Source organism: Lacerta agilis, chromosome 3, assembly GCF_009819535.1.
Source record: "Lacerta agilis isolate rLacAgi1 chromosome 3, rLacAgi1.pri, whole genome shotgun sequence".
NCBI classification, from domain to species: Eukaryota; Metazoa; Chordata; class Lepidosauria; order Squamata; family Lacertidae; genus Lacerta; species Lacerta agilis.
This window is the reverse complement of record NC_046314.1, coordinates 3,990,782-4,016,135: the sequence shown is the minus strand read 5'-3', so window position 1 is coordinate 4,016,135 and position 25,354 is coordinate 3,990,782. Positions and strand designations below refer to the sequence as shown.

General features: G+C 43.9%; 1 protein-coding gene across 1 annotated transcript in view; it reads right to left on the bottom strand.

The window, feature by feature from the left end:
* TFAP2D (transcription factor AP-2 delta) overlaps positions 1 to 25,354 on the bottom strand; it is a 44,941-nt gene that overhangs the window by 11,194 nt on the left and 8,393 nt on the right. The window contains 3 exon segments of the mRNA XM_033142673.1: positions 1,006 to 1,147; positions 6,718 to 6,836; positions 9,231 to 9,396. Coding sequence (XP_032998564.1) covers positions 1,006 to 1,147; positions 6,718 to 6,836; positions 9,231 to 9,396 — 427 coding nt within the window.

Sequence of the window (25,354 nt, the reverse complement as noted above, 5' to 3'; positions counted from 1 at the left end):
ATTCCCATGACAAATTAAGCAGAGATGGATTTAGCACAGTGCAACTGATTCCCCCGCACTGTGTGCCAAGCTGAGGGTGGTGCCACAACTATGTTGCAGTGCATATGCAGAACAGACATGGAGAGGTGGGAGGGTCCTAAATTCTGGCTTCACACAGGGGGCTGCTGAAATTTGAAAGACCAAAGTTCTCCCTTGGTACAAGTGCACTACAGATTTGGCTCATGTGCATGGTCTGTTCAGCAAGCCAGCGGGCATCTTCTCAATGGTAGACATCTGGAATTAAGACTGTATTTACAGAGCAACCAGGAAGCTTGACAGGCACACGGACCATTCGTGGGCACATCTTTAGAGAACATTTTGAAGGAGTCATCCTTGCAAAGTTTGTTTTCTGAATAAACCTTGCAAAAATGAGCAGAAGTTTTTTTTCAGTGCAGAAACACAACGTTCAAAGTCCTGAGTTAAATGAAAATCGCCACAGTCAGACTTGCAGCTGGGCACTCTCTGTCTATGACATGCAGGTGATCAATTCTGATTATGCCCAGTAGAGGGCAATAATAACATAACCGAAAACAAGCAACAGTCCATCTGTCTGTCATGCACCCGTCAACTGATTCCAGTGATGTGTCAGCTGCAGACTTCTGTTAAAAAACAAACCCCCAAGCATCCAAGTCCTCTTTCTCCACACAAATGGAATTGGTGATTTTGCATTTCTGATATTATAGTGCTCATGAAAGTAGACCGCTCATGTGAGGACTATATTTTCAGAACTGATATGAAGTGCTATTCTATTCATATTTACGTATTTGTCTCACTAAATTCAACACAATGCACTTCCTAGGAAGTATGTTTCAAACTGTGGGCTCTGTGACTAATGCATTTACTGGTAATCATGGAACAAAAACACTCTAAAAATTTGCAGAGGGTGCATGTGCCCTTCCGCTATGTTTTGGGCTGATCCATGGTCAGTTTACAAACCAGCATGGAAATAATCTGGCTCTTCCTTACTTTGTTGCTAGGATCATCTTCTTCCTTGCCGTCTGCTCCTTCTGTTCCATGTGCTGTCTGGCAAGATGCTCCCCAACGGCCTTAGCTGGGAATTCAGTTTCACAAGTGTAGCCAAAATCCCTGGCCAAATGCAAAGCTTCTCCTGCAAGCGAACAAAAACAACTGGGTCATTTTGCATTTAGTCTTTGGTACTTTACTTTACTTTACTTTACTTTACTTTACTTTACTTTACTTTACTTTACTTTACTTTACTTTACTTTACTTTACTTTAGAATGTACAGACACTGTCTCTCTCAACATAGATCGATAAATCGTTATACGATTTAAAGCATTCTTACCTGCTCTTCAACCAAGAAAAATGCCAGAGCAGATTGCACAAGAGCAGTAAGAAACAAAACAACAACAACAATTTTTTGTTGTTGAAATGTGGCATCAAAAATAAAATAAAATACTGATAACCCTGAAGAATGGCAACCACCCACACCAAAGACTGGACTTTGGCAAACTTAAACGTTGGCTGGGTTTTTAATCCATGCTCACAAGACATTATCCAAAATGTATATGTACCCTGTACTTTGTGTTTAGATACTACTGTCTGATGCCTTGCTTCTCAAACCAGCTTCCCACCAGCTTAAATTGTTCTTAAGCCATTCCTCATTTGTCTCTAGCCAAGGCAGGAACACCTTTGCGTGGGGCAAAGACATCCCTGCTCAGTCAACACCTCCTGGTGTGTACACAGATAGAAATTGAATTGATTCAATTGGAAGGGATTCCAAGGATTATCTAGTCCATCTTCCTGCAATGCAGGAATTTGCAGTTGTCCCATAGGAGGATCAAACTTGCAACCTTGCTGTTATCAGAACCATGCTCTAACCAACTGAGCTGTTACTGCTCTAAGGCAGTAACGTGAGCACACCCTCACTTTGGATCCAAACCCAACGCATGCTTTGTCTTTTGGCAAAGAAGTACTGCAGCTTTTCAAACCAGGCAATGTTCAGATATGCTCTAAGTAGCTGGACTGGATGAATCCCAAGCCGGAATTAAGATTGCTGGAAGAAATATTAACAACCTCAGATATGCTGATGACACAACCTTGATGGCAGAAAGTGAGGTGGAATTAAAGAACCTTTTAATGAGGGTGAAAGAGGACAGCGCAAAATATGGTCTGAAGCTCAACATTAAAAAAAAAACCTAAGATCATGGCCACTGGTCCCATCACCTCCTGGCAAATAGAAGGGGAAGAAATGGAGGCAGTGAGAGATTTCGCTTTCTTGGGTTCCATGATCACTGCAGATGGTGATAGCAGTCTGGAAATTAGAAGACGCCTGCTTCTTAGGAGAAAAGCAATGACAAACCTAGACAGCATCTTAAAAAGCAAAGACATCACCTTGCCGACAAAGGTCTGTATAGTTAAAGCTATGGTTTTCCCAGCAGTAATGTACGGAAGTGAGAGCTGGACCATAAAGAAGGCTGATCACCGAAGAATTGATGCTTTTGAATTATGGTGCTGGAGGAGACTCTTGAGAGTCCCATGGACTGCAAGAAGATCAAACCTATCCATTCTTAAAGCAATCAGCCCTGAGTGCTCACTAGAAGGGCAGATCCTGAAGTTGAGGCTCCAGTACTTTGGCCACCTCATGAGAAGAGAAGACTCCCTAGAAAAGACCCTGATGCTTGGGAAAGATGGAGGGCACAAGGAGAAGGGGATGACAGAGGATGAGATGGTTGGACAGTGTTCTCGAAGCTACTAACATGAGTTTGGCCAAACTGCGAGAGGCAGTGGAGGATAGGGGTGCCTGGCCTGCTCTGGTCCATGGGGTCATGAAGAGTCGGACACGACTGAACGACTGAACAACAACAAATTAATGGGCAGGGAGTTCCAGAGAGCAGGTGCTGCTGCCCCAATGAAGTATTGATTCCTTACAAGTGCAGAATGAAGATCCTTAAATGTCCCAGTTTTGCAGACTGAAACAGTGAAGTGGGCACCTATGGGGTTAGGCGATCCTTCAAGCATACCGGCCTCCCGCAGTTTGGTCAGACTCATGTTGGTAGCTTCGAGAACACTGTCCAACCATCTCGTCCTCTGTTGTCCCCTTCTCCTTGTGCTCTCAATCTTTCCCAACATCAGGGTCTTTTCCAGGGAGTCTTCTCTTCTCATGAGGTGGCCAAAGTATTGGAGCCTCAGCTTCAGGATCTGTCCTTCCAGTGAGCACTCAGGGCTGATTTCCTTAAGAATGGATAGGTTTGATCTTCTTGCAGTCCATGGGACTCTCAAGAGTCTCCTCCAGCACCATAATTCAAAAGCATCAATTATTCTGCCAATATAATTAAGACTATATATGATAAGGGCATGGCAACTTAATGAGAATTTGGCCAGCTGCCAGACACCTGCCTAGTTTGACAAGTTACCATGCCCAAGACATGAACTGTACTTGGCTCAACCTGAAGGACAGCTGACGTCATGTACCCTAATGGACTAGAGATAAGGCCGGCACTGCGTTCACGCCCAAGTAGGGAGAAAGGTTCCTATAGTGTAGAACACCTGCATGGCCTGGCATTGTGCCCTCGCTAGGGCTATATAAGCTCCTAACTTCAGAGGCCGAGTGAGTCCTCACATTCAACAGGTAAACTTCGGACATTGGTCCCATCAACTGAGGGAAGGAGCTAATGCTCCTGGGGACTCTGCAGCAAATGAGATGAACCATGAACTTCACTTTTGCAGTTATCTCCCTAAATATCCTTAAGTGCCTCTTTTGCTTATCTTAACTGCTATTTAGCATTAAGTCTTTATATAGTAGAGCTTATTAGACTATTTTGTAGTATCATTATGTCTTATTGCTAATAATTGTCAGTCAACAAACCATTTTCTTCTTCATCTAACGGTCTACTAGTCCTCCATCTGCTGGGATCCAAAAGAACTCCTTGCTTGCTCTAACTACTAGGCGGCATAGCAAGACAGAGGTTTCTGCACATGCTGTAGATGGAAGTAAGGGGCAGATGGGGCTCATCAACCTGAGAAGGTAGCCCATCTGGAAGGAAAACACTGACCCTGAACTTCCATTGCCTTGTGGGATATCTTTGAGAGTAAACCCTACAGTACCCAATCTAGAGTGGAGTTGGTTGGATGGATGCTTTCTCCCAGCAACTCCTGTAGCCAAACTGGTGCTCTGCTTTCCTTTGGACCACATCAGCAAGACTGGGAAGGGGGTCTTGTCTTCTGGGCAGCCCAAGACCTCCATACACACTGCCCAGGCTTGTGTCCCAGGGAGGTCTCTTTGGTGCTGCTAACACAATAGTTTGACTTCATGCCCAGAAGCTCACTCAATTGTCTTGAGGCAGATGGATGTCAACAACAATGCTGTTGTATTATGATTATAGGGAATTATCTATAATTATGAATGAAGTAATATTTTTTTCCAAATAATAAAAAACATAGAATTAAAAAAAACAGCCACCAATGACTGGTTGGCAGCTTCTGTTTATTAAAATGTAAGTTAATTCTTTAGAGAATCCACTTCTTTTAGAATTTGGACAAGAGTACATTGGTTGAAGTTTGCATTGTAATATGCACATATATGCAAATTTAATCAATTAATTCATTGATTATGTATTCAGCTATAAAACATGCAGCCAAATAAAAGCCCTAAGATGGACAAAATACCAGGGGTAGATATTTGACATCTAATTCTGATTAGTGTTGTGTTGCTTGTTTAGAAACAGAGAGTTTTCATACAGAATTTTATAGTTTCATTGGGCTCAATTGCATAACTGTGGAGTAGCTAAAACATCAGGAGGACATATCATACCGAGCTGCAGATATCAATTTTAGAGACAATTTGCTTCCCTCACCCCATCCCCTTTAGAGGACAAAACACATATTTTCAACAAACAGGTCAACATAATGTGTCTCTTTTGGCTGTTTAATGGGCACTACCGTATCCTCAGCTCGTCTCCCCTTCTCCTCCTCTGCAGCCTTTGTTTTCACAGCCTTCATTCTTCTGTCTTCTCATGGGGATGGAAAAGCAACCTATTTCTCTTTCTCTCTCTCTCCCCCCCCCCCCCATTCCTTAAACAGGTAATGCTGCAGGAGTGCTGATCATTATGCAGGTAAAGCCAGAGAGGAGAGGAGAGGAAATCCATGGATAAGCTTCCTCCTAGGACTGTTGTTTTCAGCTTTCACTTGAGATAGGAGCATCCCTCAGTCTTGGGGAGGCCCAGGAGAGCTTCATGCCGCTCCTTGCACCTGCCAGCTGAAGCCTGTCAAGGTACACAACCTGGTCCCTCCAGTGGGGCCTTCCAGAAATCTCTGCCTTAGCCCGGCAAACTGTCCTTTTCAATCTTGCAAAGCTCCCTGGCCAATTGTCAAGCAATACAGAAAAAAAGTCTTGCTTGTTCAGCATCAGCTCTAGCTGTAAATAAAGCAGGCTGTGTGCCCCAGATTGTAGTGAAAACAACCAACAGTGCAGCATGGCTTCTCTAGCGGACAGCCCTGTGTGTGTGGGGTCCTCTGAGCAAAGTTGCTGTGGCATTCCAAGATGGCTGGGCCGACAGATTAAACGGCAGTACCTTCCACTAAAGCCCACCAATCCTCCTGCTCTTGTCTACTCTGATTGACAACAGCTGATCAAAGCTTGAGCCTAAATAAAGGTAAAGGTAAAGGGACCCCTGACCATTAGGTCCAGTCGCAGACGACTCTGGGTTTGCGGCGCTCATCTCGCTTTATTGGCTGAGGGAGCTGGTGTGCAGCTTCCGGGTCATGTGGACAGCATGACTAAGTACTGGTCATCAATTCCAGTACTACCATAGTGGCAAATGGAGCAACTTTCCTGGACTTTGCCTCAGGAGTCCCTGGTTCGAGACCCATCTCTTTAAAACTCCATGTTAGGCTCCTGCCTTCTCAGACGGAGTCAGTCGATGAAAGTCTGCTCTGTCTCTTGCCCAGTTGCCAGCTCAAGTCCCTGCCGGGGCTTTTACTGCCTAAAAGGAAGAGGGGCTGTACCACCTGCTGATTGTAGAACACACACTTGGCATGCAGAAGGTTCTGAGTTCAATTCCTAACCTCTCCAAATAGAAATGGGAAAAACTATTCTATGCAATCCTTGAGAGCTGCTGTTGAGCTCGATTGACAAATGACCTGACTTGGCAGAAGAAGAAGAAGAAGAAGAAGAAGAAGAAGAAGAAGAAGAAGAAGAAGAAGAAGAAGAAGAAGAAGAAGAAGAAGAAGAGGAGTTTGGATTTGATATCCCGCTTTATCACTACCCGAAGGAGTCTCAAAGTGGCTCACATTCTCCTTTCCCTTCCTCCCCCACAACAAACACTCTGTGAGGTAAGTGAGGCTGAGAGACTTCAGAGAAGTGTGACTAGCCCAAGGTCACTCAGCAGCTGCATGTGGAGGAGCGGAAACACGAACCCAGTTCACCAGATTACAAGTCTACCACTCTTAACTACTACACCACACTGGCTCTCTGTGTTCCTTACTTAAATAGTCTTCCATCTTGCCACAATCTCAGGGCAGGTGCCTCATTGAGATGTTGAAAACAAAGCATGGAAACGTCAGAAACAGCAGTTGTCATTCATTGCTAGTAGGAAAAATGTAACCGTTGATCTTTTGTTTTCATCTGCAGTTACAGTAACATGCTAGAAACAAAACCACTTCAAAAATTCAAGAAGGCAACGAGTAAGGTATTTATATCATGATGTTCCAAAGCATACCTTCTACTAAGGATGTTAGGAGGGTGACATTTGCTGCTTTCCTTCTCCCTGCAGGCAGATTGAGCCCCAGTCTGTCCAATTTTTCTCTTAAGCATCGCCCTCCATTCTTGGATTTTGCTCTGTCAGGGAAAGGGGAGGGAATGGAAATACAAAGATTCATTGTTATCCTTTACCAGTTTTTCTTACTTAAAATAATTCCTCGAATGAGTATCTAAGAGCTGCATGTTCCCAATTTGCAGTACAAGGCCCTCCTCAGCAGGAATTGATAGATACACTCAGCAGCTGGAGCTAGTAAATGAGAAGAATGATGTTGCTAAGGGCTAAATGGCATGTTAAGTGGGGGGAGCCATGACTCGATGTCGCTTTCTTTCCCCATAGGAACCATTGCGAGTAGCAACTGAATCAGTGCCATAGTGTACATGTGTGCATGTGGCTAACCTTTCCCCACAAATTGATTTCATGGTGCAGATCACTTAGTGGGGCTTCCAAAAAATTTCCTCAACCAAATTTCTCTCCAGATTTTGGAGTTTTGAATGATCAGGTCTTGTTTCCAAAGTGAAAACCGACACATTTGGTTTTTCTCCCCATCGTTCCTTTTTGATTTTCAGATTTGTACAGCACACTTTGCACACACAGCCTGTTCCTTCAGCTTATTTGCATGCCCTCTCTTCTGCATCGCAGATGTGCAAATGCTATGTGCATTGATAAAATACATCAACGAAACAAATATGTTATGATAGTACCTACAATTGTAATAGAATGCTTTTTTTGTGCCATGCTTGACCAATCTATGATAGCATATGGGCACACTGGAAAGAAACTTGATGCAGTCATATCAAGATTGTTTTTGGGGCAGTGTACTTTATAAATGCATTAATGGGCACTGGTAACAAAAGCCGAGAAAAAACAAATGAATGAGGGAAAAAATGGCTGTGGAAAACCGCACATGTCCCAAATTCCAAATTTAATTTTACAAATGCCTCTAGTTAAACTGGATTCAGGAAAAGTGAAATTTGGAGCACAGCAAACCAGAGAAGCAAATAAAGCAAGAGAACGAACTGAGGAAATCCTCTCATCTCTAAAACCACTCCTCTGAAAGGGACATTAGGTGGGAAACTGAAAGCATGCAGGTACAATGTGAGTAAAAGTTGGGGTTTCTGATGTACTGGCATTCTCTCTCGACTTTATACTTAGAAAGGGTTCTCAAACAAAAAGTAGTGTGACAAAAATAGTCCCGTTCCTCTCACAGATTTATGGGTTTCAGAAGGGACCCCCTGAATGATACTAGTAAAAAGGAAGAAAACGAATGACTTTGATTCTATTAACAGAGCTTTGCACCAAGAAGAGCAAGAATCTTCCCACCCTTCACCAATTTAATTACCCCATGGATTTTGCTATTAACCACATCATTTGTTTTGTGTTTAGTTTGAGAAAGTCACATTTCTTTGGTCATTTTTTTCATGCAAAGCCATTTTGTTTCAACACTCATGTTTGTTTCCGCCTTCAAGGAAGCTTGTAACTCCCCTGCCCCTATCATCTGGGTCAACAGTGATCGCAGAGCTGATTTTGGAGCCTGCTCCTTGTGACTGCCACTTCATTTTCCCAGAAGGCCCCAGATGTGATATTGTTCTGTAGGCTTTCTTGCAGGAGGAGCGGCATAAATTAATGGTGGTCACCATTAGGAATGACCATTGTGTGAATCAGCTGTCATTTCTCTCCCAAATATATTGAAGTGATGCATCATCTAAGCCAGGCTCTCTCAAACTCGGCCCTCCAGATGTTTTTTGGCCTACAACTCCCATGATCCCTAGCTAGCAGGACCAGTGGTCAGGGATGATGGGAGTTGTAGTCTCCAAACATCTGGAGGACCGAGTTTGAGGAAGCCTGACCTAAGCACTCTGGAGAAAACAAAAGGTAGAGTGGCCACTGAAACAATGTGTCTGCACTAACTGTCAGTGAAAAGTTCAAATGGGTGTTAAGTGTGGGAACAAAAGCTGAGCCCATTCATTATTTAATGCATTCATTCCGAAACAAATGAAAATTTAACCAAATGAGCTCCATTTTTATATACATCCCATAGAGATGATGCCTAGTTGTTGACTGAGAGAGGAAGCATGTTGTTTCTATTTCATTTTTAGACACAAAAGTTGTGTAACAGATAAAACCACAGCCAACAATTAAAATGCTACAACCAAAAGCTGCTTGTGTTTCCTCTATTATTAATTTCTGGTCTTCCTTGTTGAGGCAATCATTTTTTTGATGTTGCTGTCAGTCAGAGGGACAGATCCAGATGAAGTAATCACTTCAGGAAACAGATTCCAGAGGAGGCACCGATCTGTCTCAGCGTTCCCTTTTCCATGAAGAGCCTGAGGTACAAAAAGGTCTGAAGAACTCATCTCTTATAAGCCTAGCCAAGCTGAGCAGGCACAATGACATGCCATCCCAGGCCCCAGTGAGTCCAACTCAAGCATCCCTATATCTATCCTAGGCAGTTCCACACAGCTTTCCCTTACCTTCTCAAAATCCCTCCTAAAAGAGAGGCATTGAGGCATTCTGGTGGGGACAAGCGTCTCTTCACTTCTGCGATGGTCACTTTGTATTTGGAAGTGGAGCTGAGTAAAGACAAGCGGCCAGGAACCGAGCAAAAAAGGTCTGTGGGATTGACTACACACGTGCCACCTGAAAAAGGTATACATGACATGCGTTAGGGGGAGGCTCAGAGCAGGAGTTTTCAGGATGAAATGTTCTTGGAACACATTGGAGGGAAAGTTTTGCTTAATTCGGGAATTATGCCTGAATGGGGGATGGGAGCACAAGTAAGGTCCGTGGGGCCAAACACACCAGCCCTGCTGCCAACACTCACCTGTGTGCTTAGAATCATAGAATCCTAGAGTTGGAAGAGACCACAAGGGCCATCCAGTCCAACCCCCGCCAAGCAGGAAACACCATCAAAGCATTCCTGACAGATGGCTGTCAAGCCTCCGTTTAAAGACCTCCAAAGAAGGAGACTCCACCACACTCCTTGGCAGCAAATTCCACTGCCGAGCAGCTGTCACTGTCAGGAAGTTCTTCCTAATGTTTAGGTGGAATCTTCTTTCTTGTAGTTTGAATCCATTGCCCCGTGTCCGCTTCTCTGGAGCAGCAGAAAACAACCTTTCTCCCTCCTCTATATGACATCCTTTTATATATTTGAACATGGCTATCATACCACCCCTTAACCTTCTCCAGGCTAAACATACCCAGCTCCCTAAGCCGTTCCTCATAAGGCATTGTTTCCAGGCCTTTGACCATTTTGGTTGCCCTCTTCTGGACACGTTCCAGCTTGTCAGTATCCTTCTTGAACTGTAGTGTCCAGAACTGGCTCTGCCTGTTCCATCCCTGACCTTCCTGTGTTGAGTGGGAAGGTAGGAAAGGGAATCCTAAGCACATTTGATTGAACACACTTACAAGTCTCATTGGAATAATGCAAGCTTCTCAGTTACAGGGAAGTTTCTAAGCACATTCGGCTACTGTAAATGCACTTTAGATTTTCCATCCCCAAGACTGTTGGAGATGGAACTGACATGCCCAGTGACATACAATCCCTTTCCATGGATTGATCATTTTAATGCCTGAATATGGTATTTATGTCTTTCCCAGTATTGTCCATTTTAAAAGCACAATTTCATAGCAGAACTTGTTATTGGGTTTGTTTTTTTAAGTACCCACAAAACTATATCAAACAACGAATTTGTACAACATGTAAGAACTTCATATAGCTAGTCACAACAGGCTATTTGCAAACAATTACAATGGTTTCTTCCCCTTTTATATTTTGGTTGTGGAGGATCTCTTCTTCTTCCAGAAAAATATTTTTGCATATTTATTTCGGGCTTTTTGTTCTGTGATTTCTTCCCAGAACTGCCACTTGCAACTATGACCTGACCTCTGGCATGATAGTGAAACTTAGGCATCATCACTACTACAGCTGCAATTCTTGGAGTATACCGCTTCAGACAGAGGATTGCACAAATACTGTATATCCTTCCCTGTACATAGACAATTGGATGTCAGGGAGGTTTCTAGCATTCTATTTTTCTATGCTTGTATGTCGCCCAATAAAAGCATTCAAGCACGCTTTCTGCAGTCTGAAGAGGTGCACTCTTAACACAGTAGCTGCTGTTTGTGTAGGCTAAGTTTTGCAGTGGTAAAAATCATTAAAACAGGTTTAAAATGCTATTTGTATTCTATATTAGCATGCAGCTTAGATTAATACAAGTGACACATACACAAGTGGTTTACCAAGGACGACAATCCAGGTAACTAGCATGTATCAGTATTTGTATCATGTACATTCTGCTTTTTATTACATTTATAGAAGTTAACATTATTCTTTGAAGCACAGTTTAGAGCAATTATATTCCATGGATTCACACAAGGCAATGACACACTTAAAAATATTGGCAACGTTCCCAGGGGAGGCATTCATTAATCGTTGTTGTCCATGCCTTTCCGCCTTTTACATTTTGTTCTCACAATTTCTATGCCATGATTTCTGTATTTATGCCTAGTGCATTCAAGTGGTTAATCACGATTTCTCCCTATAAAAAAAGCCAGTCCCTCAATATCTCCATCGCATTGTGAGGAAAAGGAACAAAATGTAGGTATGTGCTGAGAGAAGCAGCCCACCCCACTCGATGGCTTGATTTGCGGTAAGTGGGATAGAGAACTGGGTGAGGCCTCCATTGCAGTGATGTCTCCAAGGGCACTTCTTTTCCTTTCTCCCATATAAGTGAATGGGAAATGTAAGGTCTGCACTTGAAGGCAAACCTTCCCTCCTGCACTCACAGTGGGTGCCTCAACCCTCACAAACAGGGATCCCCCGGGAAGCAAAATGCCCTTCCACACACAAAGTGTCCCTATTCTATTTATGGCCATAACAATTTGCCTGCCTGACTGCCAGGGGTAGGCAACCTAAGAACCATGAGCCGGATGCAGACCAATCGCCTTCTCAATCCGGCCCGCAGACGGTCCAGGAATCAATGTGTTTTTACATGAGTAGAATGTGTGCTTTTATTTAAAATGCATCTCTGGGTTATTTGTGGGGCCTGCCTGGTGTTTTTACATGAAAAGAATGTGTCCTTTTATTTAAAATGCATCTCTGGTTTATTTGCGGGGCCTGCCTGGTGTTTTTACATGAATAGAATGTGTACTTTTATTTAAAATGCATCTCTGGGTTATTTGTGGAGCATATGAATTCGTTCATTCCCCCCCCCCAAAAAAATATAGTCTGACCCACCACATGATCTGAGGGATGGTGGACCAGCCCACAGCTGGAAAAGGTTGCTGACCCCTGATATGCCACTTTCCATATTTCTGATTTCACCCTGCCTTCTCTGACAGAGACCACATATGCAGTTTACAAGGAGACAAGCTGCTTACTTGTTTATTGCTCAGGGGTCCCAGCAATCTATGGCCAACCCGCTCTGTCACAATAATAGGGGCTTCACTACAAAATATATCTCTGTCCCTCTCTAACTAGTGATTTATAAATTGCCATTTAGAAAAAAAAATGAGGTCTCAAACTAAACTGCCAACAATGAAAGACCAACAAAATTCTGAAACTCAATTATCTTAATAAATGTGAGTATTTTCAAAGGAAAACACAGGCTTCATAACTAGTAGAATTCTATGTGTGTGTGTGGGGGGGGGGGTTATTTTATTTTTCCAAACTCCCCCCCCCTGCCAAATTGTACCTTATGCTTTTTCACCTACATATAGCTTTGAATAAATAATAGTCTTCCCGTGTATCCAGATTTCAGTTCAGCAATATAATGTGTAAATGATGTTAATTATATTGGAAGGTACTATTTATTTCAGCTCTTGATATATTTGCTCGTAGGCAGGTAGAGAATTACCTGCAGCCATAGATCTTTATATTACAATGCAAGAGACAAATTAAGTCTACATTTTACAAACAATGAGGAAGTGCAGCAATGAAATATTAATATTTCTCTTTTACAACCCAACCCATATGTGCACAAACAATTTGTGCTGAATAAATAATTGCTCTTTTAATAAGAAAACATTTGTTCCCACCTGCTTTATCCTTTTCAGCGCAGGCTTTATCATTCAGCAAAATGCATCAATTCCAGAAAGGCCGTGGCAGAAAGGTATCAATTTTACTGCTTGTAACAGTTTAAGAGAAAACATAATGAAAATGGTATACAGATGGTATCTGACACCAGTTAAGATTGCTAAGATGAATACTAAAATGTCAGATGTGTGTTGGAAATGTAAACATGCGAAAGGTACCTTTTTTCATATGTGGTGGTCGTGTCCAGGGGTAAATGCTTTCTGGGATAAAATATATAATGAGCTTAAAAGGTAATGAAAATTACCTTTAGTAAGAAACCAGAGGCATTTCTCTTGAGCATGACCAATGAAGAGATACCCAGTCAGGACAGAGTATTTTTTATGTATGCCACAACAGCGGCTAGAATCTTATTGGCAAGAACCTGGAAAGGTGAAGAGATCCCAACAGTGGAAGAATGGCAGATGAAGCTGATGGACTACATGGAACTCGCAGAACTGACCGCCAGAATCCGAGACCAGAGGGAGGAGAAGGTGTCGCAGGATTGGAAAAAATTTAAAGACTATTTAGTTAAATCTGTAAAATTGAACATTTGAGCAGAATTAAGCAGAAGATTGGCTTTAGCAGGGTGATGTTAGTAAAAACTGGTTAGAAGAAATTTTTTGTATGAATGATTCATGGTTAAAAAGGTATCTTAAGATTTTTATGTTTAAGTTATGATCTATATTTGATTAAGTAAAGCTAAGTGCATCAAGAAATATGGTAAATGTTAATGGAATAAGATATAAAGCTACCTATGACACATATATGATTTGGAAGACAGTGGAGGGGAACAGGGGAAGTCCCCTGAATAGAGAAGAATGCAATAAGTAAATTACAAAGATAAGTGTTGGTTAAGGTTAGTATATGTTTTTTCTTTACGTTCGTTTATATTGTTATTGTTTTATTGTGTTTATGTATTGTGTTTTTATGGTGTTTATGTTTATGTTTATGCTATGTTTTTCTTTGTTTTAATGGAAAATAATAAAATCTTTATAAAAAAAAAAAACAATTCCAGAAAGGCCACAGTAGTCTTCTAAAATGAAACTGACTCAAAAAGCAATGCCTTGTAAAACAACATTGAGCAGCAACAATGGCCAGATCCAAAGAATTACTACTTGCGGTGCCCCTTGGGGGTTTCAATGTGCCCAGTGGGATTTTTGACATTTTCTCCCGGAGTGACAGGCCCCTGCATGCCACATCTCAAAGCACTTTTGAAAGCCCTCGCTGTTTTCAAAAGTGCTTTGCCTTGAGGTATGAGCCACAGGTCCAAATCAGCATTGGGCACGCAGAGCTAGCTAGCTGTATCCTTGGATCGTGGCCAATGAGGATAGGAGGGAGAAGGGGAGATGTCGTGGGAATGTAAAAGGCATTACTTATCCAGTGACCAGGGCCGGCACGTCCATTTAGGCGAACTAGGCAATTGCCTAGGGCGCCAAAATGGAGGGGGCGCTGGCCAGGCTTGGGGGGGGGGGCGAGATGGGCTAGCAATAGCTTCTCCGCTGTAGCGGAGAGGTTCTGCTTGCCCCCTACACCACCCCTGGCTCCCGCTAAAGAAGGCTTTGGCGGGGGGCAGGATGGGCGAGCAGCAGCTTCTCCTCTACAGCGGAGAAACTGCTGCTTGCCTCTCCACCACCTCCACCTCCCACTAAAGCAGGCTTTGGCAGGGGCGGGCGGTGGGGGGTGCCAGAAGGTGGTCTAGCCTAGGGCACAAGAAACCCTAGCACCGGTCCTGCCAGTGACATAAGGGCAGGATGGTAAATGGAACTTCCCAGAGAAATATAATGAAGATATGAAGCAAGGTCTGCCCAAATTATGACTTAAGCCTGCTGGGCAGGCCTCATGAGAAACCTCAGAAGAAGAAGAAGAAGAAGAAGAAGAAGAAGAAGAAGAAGAAGAAGAGGAGGAGGGAGGAGGAGGAGTTTGGATTTCATATCCCGCTTTTCACTACCCGAAGGAGTCTCAAAGCGGCTAACATTCTCCTTTCCCTTCCTCCCCCACAACAAACCCTCTGTGAGGTGAGTGGGGCTGAGAGACTTCAGAGAAGTGTGACTAGCCCAAGGTCACCCAGCAGCTGCATGTGGAGGAGTGGAGACACGAACCCGGTTCCCCAGATAACGAGTCTACCGCTCTTAACCACTACACCACACTGGCTCTACCTACACCACACTGGCTCAGTGCACCAGTTGCACAGCCCGCCCACTGAACAAAGGGAAATCCTGGCCCTGGAAGAAAGAGCCAGCAGCCAGTTCTTGAGCATCGCCAGGGGTGCTGCCCTCAGCTAACTCCTTGGTTTCTCCTCACCATCCTTGAGGTTTGGACGCCCGACTTCTCTTCTGCCACTGTCCTTTGATTCCACACTCTTCCCCACCATTCTTTCCCTATCATGCTTAACATGCTTGATAGGAGAAAAATGCTCCCTGGAGGCTTCCCAAGGTTGCCCTGCACAAGGACCGGCACTGATGGAGTGGGGCAAGTCCCATAACTGCACGTAAGTAGGCAATGCACCATTTCCCAGGATGAAGTGGTAGGCACACAAAACTTTTCTCTCTTCAGAAGAATTGAAGGTGGTATGATTGGAACACATTTTATTCCACTGTCATGACTGGTTAAGCAGATGTTAGGGTGCCTAACTAGAAAAGGGCAAAAACTGCTTTTCAGAATCAGCAATGGGATGGAAAATTTAAGTGACTGTATTACGGGTCATTATGGCACTACGATGCCACTCCCAGGAGAAGAAAAACTACCATTTGTCTCTAGTCTGACTATGGCGCACTGAAAGGATGTTTTGGAGAAACTTCTGTATTCTACTAATCCCACTCTTTACAGTGGTACCTCAGGTTACAGACGCTTCGGGTTACATACTCCGTTAACCCAGAAATAACGCTTCAGGTTAAGAACTTTGCTTCAGGATAAGAACAGAAATCGTGCTCTGGCGGCGGGAGGCCCCATTAGCTAAAGTGGTGCTTCAGGTTAAGAGCAGTTTCAGGTTAAGAACGGACCTCCAGAACGAATTAAGTTCTTAACCTGAGGTACCACTGTATAAGCAGCATAATATGGATTGAAAAACTATGTTCACATTAATGATTGAATACCACTCCTCATTTTTCAATGCTTTATGACCCAAACAATTCCCAGCTTCAAAAACCCTGAATATGAGATGATTCTTAAAACAACCGTGTCCCAGTCTCTATCATAGTACCTTAGACCCAAAGCTTTGATCCACAAAACCATGAAGTGACATGAAGCAGTTGCCTTGGGCAGCAGATTCCTGGGGCGATGCCTTTTTCACACCTCCTGTTTCTATTTATGTACACATTTTGAAACATCAAGTCATCACTAAGGCATGGGGTGTGGGTTGGTGGACGTTGTGTGTAATGTGCGAAAACACCCAGAATGGGTATATGCCATTGTCACCACTAAAGGCTGGATTAACTACTACCGTATCTAATACGAACGCTGGAGCCAGAGAAGAACAAGTAGAACTCTGCTCATGAAATGGGCCTTTTTGGACTCCCTTTCCATTGCAGCCACCTGATACATCCAAAAAGTCACTCATGATGGTCAAGATGAAGGAGGCTGAAGGGGTGGGGTGGTAATGGATTTGGGGAGGTGCTACAGCTTTAGATCTAAGCCTAACAACTCAAAGTGCATCCTGCTAGAGCACAATTAGCAAGAAATATGGGGCAGAAAACCAGGTTTTATTTAGTCACTGAATTCACCATGGAATTATGCATTCCTGTGGCAATATCTCTGCCCTTTCCAGTATTAACTGTCTAGAATTCAAGTCATTATTTACTGAAGAATGGTTTTACAGTGACTTCTGGCACTTTGAGTCTTATGATTGATGTTTCTATCCCTAACTGTGAAAGCTAGAACTATCTATTAAAAAATAAATAAAAATGAAACCAATACTCTCCCATAATGGCATATGATTTCTTGACTAATGAAGGTTTCAGTCTATACACTCTAAACAAGAGAAAAAGAACCACTCAATGAAGGAGCCATCCAACTATCTGCCATATACTTCAGTTCTTGTCCAAGGAAACACCTGGGAAGCTGGTGTTCAACTTTTATCCTAAAATCTTAGCTGATTCTTTAAGGATTGGATAATTTGAACTTTTTGCAGTCCATGGGACTCTCAAGAGTCCCCTCCAGCACCATAATTCAAAAGCATCAATTCTTCAGCGATCAGCCTTCTTTATGGTCCAGCTCTCACTTGCATACATCACTACTGGGAAAACCATAGCTTTAACTATACAGACCTTTGTCGGCAAGAGTGATGTCTCTGCTTTTTAAGATGCTGTCTAGGTTGTCATTGCTTCCTGCCAAGAAGCAGTTTTCTTTTAATTTCATGACTATTGTCACCATCTGCAGTTATCATGGAGCCCAAGAAAGTAAAACTTAGCTGGATTCAAATCTTAGCTGGATTCAAAATTAGATTTCATTGACCTAGACGGGTTTTTCTTTCATGACAACTGAACTTCACAACTATGCTATGCTAGCTACACGAAACAAGTGTCATTGTGCTCAGTGGGATTTACGCCCAGGAAAGTGTGGGAAAGGATTGCAATCTTTTTTTTTCTTTTTTAGGTGTTTTCTAAAATATTTTAGAGCAAGCTTCGGCATAACACAAGGAAGAATTTGATGAAATGTGATGTCTAGGCTTGCAAATGTGATGTCTAGTGGGTGCAAGGCACCCGGGAGCTGAATTCTGGGGTGTGTGTGTGCCAAATGTATACCTACTGTTACTGCAGGCAGCGTCAAATATCCCCAAGTCAGGAAACAAAAGCAGTTTTCTCCCTGCTGCGTCATTGTTACAGGTGTGTGATTCTTGCCCCCCCAAAAAAACTCCACAACTTTGATTTTGGCCCCCCTCTAAAAAGGTCAACAACTTTGGCCTCCCCCTCCCCAAAAAAGCTCAATAAAAGTTAATTTGGGGACGGCTAAACTAAATTGTGGGATGCTGGGCAAATCTTTGTACCCCGGTGGCCCATATGCTAAAGACGGCCCTGCTTGCAAGCCTACGCATGTGTACTTGGGATTAGCCCTCACTGATCTGTGAGGTCCCTTTCTGCGCAAAGGTGGATTTAGGAGAGTGCGGCTGCTTCTGCAGCACTGGGCACGGAGCCTTGGGGATGATGCAGGAAGCGCCACAACTGTGATTTAGAATAGAGTAAAAAAATTCCTTCCAGTAGCACCTTAGAGACCAACTAAGTTGTTCTTGGTATGAGCTTTCGTGTGCATGCACACGAAAGCTCATACCAAGAACAAACTTAGTTGGGTCTCTAAGGTGCTACTGGAAGGAATTTTTTATTTTATTTTGTTTTGACTATGGCAGACCAACACGGCTACCTACCTGTAATTAGAAATAGTTGAGAGGAAGGGGGTGCACATTTTGCTGTTGTGCAGGGTGCTGCTGAAATTTGAGACCACTGCATATCCTCAGATAGCAGCAGTACAGTAAAAGATGGAATAAATCGATCCCTTCTTTGGGACAAGGTGGGACACAGTGCAGTGAGCAGAGGAGGAGGCTGAATCATGGAGCTGTTTATAATAAGGAATAGTACAGAGGGACGCAGGTGGCACTGTGGTCTAAACCACAGAGCCTAGGGCTTGCCGATCAGAAGGTTGGCGGTTTGAGTCCCCGCGACGGGGTTTAGCTGCCGTTGCTTGGTCCCTGCTCCTGCCCACCTAGCAGTTCAAAAGCACGCAGTGCAAGTAGATAAATAGGTACCACTCTGGTGGGAAGGTAAACGGTCATTCTGTGTGGCTGCTTTGGTTCACCAGAAGCGGCTTAGTCATGCTGGCCACATGATCCGGGAGCTGTATGTCGGCTCCCTCGGCCAATATAGCAAGATGAGCGCCGCAACCCCAGAGTCATCCATCCATGCCTGGATCTAATGGTCAGGGTCCCTTTACCTTTACAGAGGGAGTGAAGGAAGAACAACCTTTTTCCTAAACTAAAAAGATAGATCTCTTTAGCTTTTCTTTCTAAGGAAGATAATGCTATGGTCAATTCAGTTGCCTTTTGTTGCACTATAATATGCTTTTGAGATAGGGTGACCTTGAATACAAACATTCTAAATTATCACCATAACATGTGCCAGCACTACAGCCCTGCTTTGTGATATCATTGGTAGGTATTTATGTGCTGGTACAGCAAACTGCATAATAACTGCTAACCTGGGACACAATAAATAGGTCTTTTCTTGGTGTGCCAAAAGTTTATATAGGCTTAAAAACCAACACCTTTCTTGGAATGACCAACATTTTTTTTGTAAGCACACTTTCCACCTACCAGGAGATGTAAGTATCTCACAGATATAGAACCATAGAGTTGTAGAGTTGGAAGGGACCCTGAGGGTCATCTAGCCCACCCCCCTGCAATGCAGGAATCTCAACTAAAGCATCCATAATAGATGGATGCTTAAAAACCTCCAAAGAAAGAGAGTCCATAACCTCCTAAGGGAGTCCGTTCCACAATCTAACAGCTCTTACTGTCACAATGTTCTTCCCAGAGTTCAGTCAGAATCTCCTTTCTTGTAACTTGACTCCACTGGCTCTGTTCCGACCCTCTGCTATGGAGCGGCAGAAAACAAGCTTGTTCCATCCTCCATAATTGGAAATAACACAGAAATGAGAGGAAGTTCCAGGCTAGTTAAGATGGGGCTGCTATTTGGAAGTTCAATTGAAAACAATGTGCCACAGAATACAACAGGAATACATGGACGTAGCCAGGATTTATTTTAGGGGGGTGGGGTGGGCTTTATGTTGGGGGAGGTGGAACTGAGATATCTGTGATGCAATTGGTGAGTTAGTTAAGTATTTCTATTTATTTACTTGATGGGGGGACGACGACAGCTGCTCCCTAGCACCCCCTGGCTACATTCACACAGAATGTGACAAGTGCCTTGCACCAGATTAGGTGTGCCCACCTAGCTAGCAGTTGTCCAAGTCCCAGGCAGAGGTCATTTCACATGTCAGCTTCTACCTTTCAGTCTGGGATGCCTGTCAGGATAGACATTGCTGGGCTAGATGGATAAATAGCCCATCCATTCATATGGATTTTCAAGGTAAGGGTTTTGTTTTAAGCATTTGTGGGGTTAGGAAGTGGTAGAAAAATTGCCACTTGAAAACCGTGTTGTTTTTAAAAAATCCCTCTGTTTCTCATTCCATTGTCACAATACCCATGCATTCTACTCATCTATGATTAAACTTCCATGGCAGATCTGGCTGAAAACATCATACTGACTATTCCACCATCCAAATTTGCCCCCCTGCAAAGGACTGTGGAAATCACAGGAGCAGTTCCCATTCTGTGCATGCATGTATGTAAGTATGTGTGTGTGTGTGTGTGTGGTGTGTGTGTGTGTGTATATAACACAAACTGTGAGTTCAGCTTAAGGATATGTGTTCTCTATCCAATTCCCTTATTGTTCTGAGGGCTTAAAACCTTTTGCTGGGACTGGAAAACGCACAATTTGCCTCCACTTTCAGTTCCTACAGTTCTGGCATGGGCCTTCCCCATCTACTGTATGAATACAGTATACACACGGCTGCGTAGAAAACATTGCAGAAAACCAACCCTGAAGTTGTCGTTCCATGATTGTATCGAGATTCTTCTTGGGCAATGTTTCACCGGTGTGCACAAACGTGCTCCTTTCACAAGTAAAAGATTGCACAAAGGGAATCAATACAACTGTGGCACCATTCTTATCAATGGAATTAATTAATGCACACACACCCCTGCATGCGTTGGTAATGCAGGACAGAGTGAAGACAGTGAAGGAACTTAAGCAAATCATGGACCCACAGCACGGTATAGAAAATTTGGGAACAAAAAAAGTGGAGGAATGGGAGGACTCTGAATACATTGATTCTCTTTCAAAACAAGCCCACACAATTCAGATGCCCAGAAAAATCAGAGGAGATTATTTTGGAAGCACCTCTAATTCAAGCACATCAGCCATGTCTCCACACCACAAGACAAGACCAAATAAAAAGCATATTTGCTGCCATGTAACATGAAAGCAGCACATAGAGTGAAGAAGCGTCCTTAATTCCAGCCACCTTTAGGGCAGAATAAAGTTAGCATAGCTCGGTATTTCAGTTGGACTGCAATATTCTCTAGCGCTTTATAAACCTCTCATTACAGAATTGATCTGAGTTCCATAGTTTTGTAGAAACCAAGTAGCACCTCTGCCATAAACACATTCCTTAAAACACAAATTTCCAAAGGCCTTCATTCCACACAATTGGTGCAATCTTGAAAAAGTTACCTACACCTCAGTCTTATGCCTGTGATGGGGTGGGGGTGGGGAAAGAAGGAATCTCCAGTAAGCAAGGTTTACTTGAGTAAACTTGATGCTTGTCTGTGTATTTCATCTCCCTGGGTAAGTAGGTTTTTAGCACGCCCAACTCCTCTGGATTTCCCCCACGCAGTGGGACTTGTAGAAATTGCGTTTGGGACTGCAGCCTATTCTTACTTGGCCAGAGAAAGCAACACAGCCCACCCAACCTGTTACACCTAAACGTTTGGGATGAGGCGGGTTCACATCCCTGCTGGGGAAGGCGCTTGTTGGAGCCAACCGTGAGCCCAACCCAAGAGAAGACCGATTCAACTCAGGCTGCCAGCATTTGGGAGCAATCCCCACAAAAAGCGGAGCTTTCTTCCAAGGAAGGCATGCGAAGGATCGGGCTGTGCTCCCACGGCGAGCAACGCGAGGGGATTGCTGCAACGTACCTCTGAACCGAAGGGGCGTTTCCGAAGGCTTGAGCACAGCCATGGGAAGCGAATGGGGGAATGGCTTGAAATCCTAATACTCCCTCGTTTGGGGCGGGATTTCCCAAGACGCTCCCGTGACCCGCGTGTCCAAGCCCAGGCAACTGTTGAGATACTCGGCTGGCTATCTTCCAGCCAAGCCAAGCAACACCCCCCCCCCCGCCGCCCCCGCAAGCTGTACCCTCTTAAAACCCAGCCGCGCTTATTCCAGCCGCTCCCTCCTTTGCCTGGGCGCGTTTCTTGCGGCCTCCTTCATGAACCAGTCAAGCTCCCCCCACACCCCCCGCCTCACGTCTCTCCTTTCCTGCCCCCCCCTTCTTCTCTTTTTATTGTTGTGACTCCATTTGAAACCAGCTCGGCTGGAACTATTAATTAAACAAGCGCATTAGGGCTTTTAAATGGGACTCAATTTGCTTCCTGGAGGAAAAAAAAAAAGAGAGAGAGAAAAGAGACAGCAGCGTTAATGACAATACATTAAGGGCAAATTATACGTATTATGGGCTTATCAAGATTTGGCCAGATAAGAGCTAAAGAGTGGGGAGGGAATTGGAATCTAAGGGGGCCGACAGAGAACGGCTGGCGAAGCAGCCAGCCTCGCCCGGTCTCCTCAGTTTGCTTTCTCAGAGACCGGGACACTGGCTCAGCACAGTTACGCGCGCCTAAACCCCGCGGATGCGCAACGGGTGGTGGGGTTGGTGTGTGGGGGTGTTATAAGAATTCTAAGGTGTCATAAATAAATGAATGTTCATAGTACAACCAAGGTAAACACACATGATAAAAAAATACCACATGTCTGAAATAGTACGGAGAGAAATCCAAAAGCCATCTGGATTCTTAATGACCCATATATTTCCTCTGGCAGAAGGAAGTATATTGGGGGGGGGGGGACCTCTCCCAGTACAGTAGTTCTTTTCGCTTACAAATCCTTCAAATCTAGTCAAAAGAGAACATTTTGTGAATGAATAGCGGAGGTATTGGGACAATGGTTTCAGGAACTAAAGGAAAAAGGAAAAAGGGACCCCTGACCGTTGCAGCGCTCTTCTCGCTTTACTGGCCGAGGGAGCCAGCGTACAGCTTCCGGGTCATGTGGCCAGCATGGCTAAGCTAAAGTATTTACCATTTAAAAGATGGCCCAGACTGACCGAGGTGGGGCGATCAGGAAACATTATCAGGTATCTGGACAAACAGAAGGCAAGCACACTCTCAAATTTTTGTTGTAGACCGCCTCTTTCTGAGATGCGTGTGTGATGCTTTTGGTGGTCTTTAGGCAATTTCTAAAGTGTTTAAAATCTGTCACACACCTTTGTCCGGGGTCCTCCTCTTCTCTGACCGATCATGGACTTAGGAGACACTGAAACCCCTTGAGGTTGAGCTGTAAAAGCCAACACCCCCCCAAAAAACAGGGGTCCCAGTTGTGCCCTGCATTCCGCAGAGACTCCACCCCGGCTGCGGAAAGCGTCCGTGGGGCTACTTACTAAGGGTTTTAGGGACTTGAATGGAAGGAGCAGAAATTCATATTAGTTGTTTTTACGTCAATATTTAAAGATGGAGAGATAAGAGGTTGAGGACTAGAGCTAGGTGTAACTGGGAGTCGAGAAGAGAGAAGGATTCAGGGAGAGGACTATGAGACAGAAGAGCCCTATGGTGGATCAGGTCTACCAGAGAACACCCTTTCAAAAAAGATTAACCCCTTGGACATGTTTCTGCTGGAATATGTACTGTTGTAAAATGTGCACACATTTTTTTAAACCCACTCCCACAATAAAGCCCCGTTTAAAAACAATAGTCAAATAGAATTCAACAGAACAGCTATAGTGAAGCAAAAATAGACAAGAGAATGTGGGTGTAGGACTCTCCCGTTGGACGCCTTGCACCCATAGGAGCCAATACCTGAGGCCCAGGAACCTTTGGCCCCCTCCAATTAAATATTGGATGGGGCCATACCCCCCCCAAAAAATCAAGGGGCATTGCCATTCAAATAGTGTGTATTGTGATTGATTATAGGGGGATTACCAGCCCCCCCAATAATTTATTTAAGTTGGCACCCCTGCTTTCGCACTCGGAAGAGGGTTCGGATTAGCTGGATTTATTTCCCAGTAAACATGCTTATGATCCACCCAATCTCACCTCAGCCCTAACCTTGCCAGGTGGTTTAGGCCAAGGGTGTCCAAACTTTTTTCCAAAGAGGGCCGGATTTGATGAAGTGGAACATGCATGAGGGCCGACACAAACCCAGGCAAACTGGTGATTCAGCATTCCTTTCCAGCTTAGGTATGGGGCATATTAACTCTGGCCTGCCTCAACAGGTTTGTTGTGTGAAACGATTGCTGAGCTAAATGTGGGTAGTGTTTTGAGAGTACTCAAGAAAAACGCTGAGGTGCTGAAGGTCCCTAGCCAGCCAGAGCCAAGCATTTTAAGCACGATTCGAATAAAATAGTTAAGCAAATGTTTGTTGTTGAAATTAATTTAACGAATCCGATCTTCTTCTGGATATCCGCTTGGAAGTGAGCTTAATGCCAGATAAATGCGAAAGGTTCGCGTAGGATTGAATCCTATATGTAATTCTTTCACAGCCGTATGGATATGATAGACAGGTCTTACTTCTTTCCCCGCGCCGATATGGAGAATATTCTGTGATATATACTAACAGAGTCCCTTTAGGTTTTACCTTCTGTTTAGGCGTTTTACAGTAAAACAAACGGGGGCTCGTCTGTCCCATCTGGTTTATCTGCCTAATTCCCTATTCTCTACACCCAGTATGAACAGGGTCTTTTCTAACGGGACATATGCGTCGTGATATATTCTGCCAGAATGTACCATAAATGCAAAACTTGGAGCTATCCTTAAAAAGAAAGAAAGAAAGAGAGTGTTTGGTCTTAGATATTTGCCCCCTAGAGCTTCACTCCACCCCTTAATAAAACTCTCTCCCCCCTCTCCCCCCGCATCCAATGAATGAGTCATTAGGCTGCAGTTTCATCATTAAGTGCCTCAAATTAAAATTGCAGATCAAAGGACCACGATCAAACCCCGGATTGCAAGGGATAGGCAGCGCCTAAGTAAACACATAAAAGGCAGAAGGCAGAGAAGGGGACGTCTATCCAGGCTCTCTATTGGTTAGGCTGGTTTTTTGGTGACTGATGCTCAGACTTTAAGAGCCTTTCTATATTTTTTTAATCAAATAAGATCTGACAATGTTTCTAGCTTCGCATTAATGCCTCAGCCTTCTCATGTCAGTCCCCTCTAAGCGATTTGACAAACTCAAGATCTCTTAAAACGGGAAGAGTTCAGATCATATTAATTCCCCAAAAATGTTTTGATTCAAAGTAGTTTGTATTTTACGTTGCCAAGGGCAATCGAGAAAGAGAGTGTGCCGATAGCCCGGGCCCTCTTTTTCTCTTCATGGCCCAGAGGCGATAGCAGTATTTAAGCTTCTGAAATTAGCCTGGGGCTGGGAAAGATGGATGATCACAAAGCGAAACAAGAGACGCCCCCCTTCTCCCCCCCTTTTTTGAGTTTGCCATTTCATAAAACGACACAGGAGGGCCAAGTGTCACCGTGTTGTCTTTTTTTTAAAGGACTCACAAAATATTTAGTGCAGAAGCCACCAGTCTATCCCTCTTATTTACTCATTCCAAGGTAGACAAGCGAAACATAAAAAGGTAAAGGGACCCCTGACCATTAGGTCCAGTCGCGTAAGACTCGACTCTTAAAAAAAGAAAAAGAAAAAAAGCAGGTTCCAG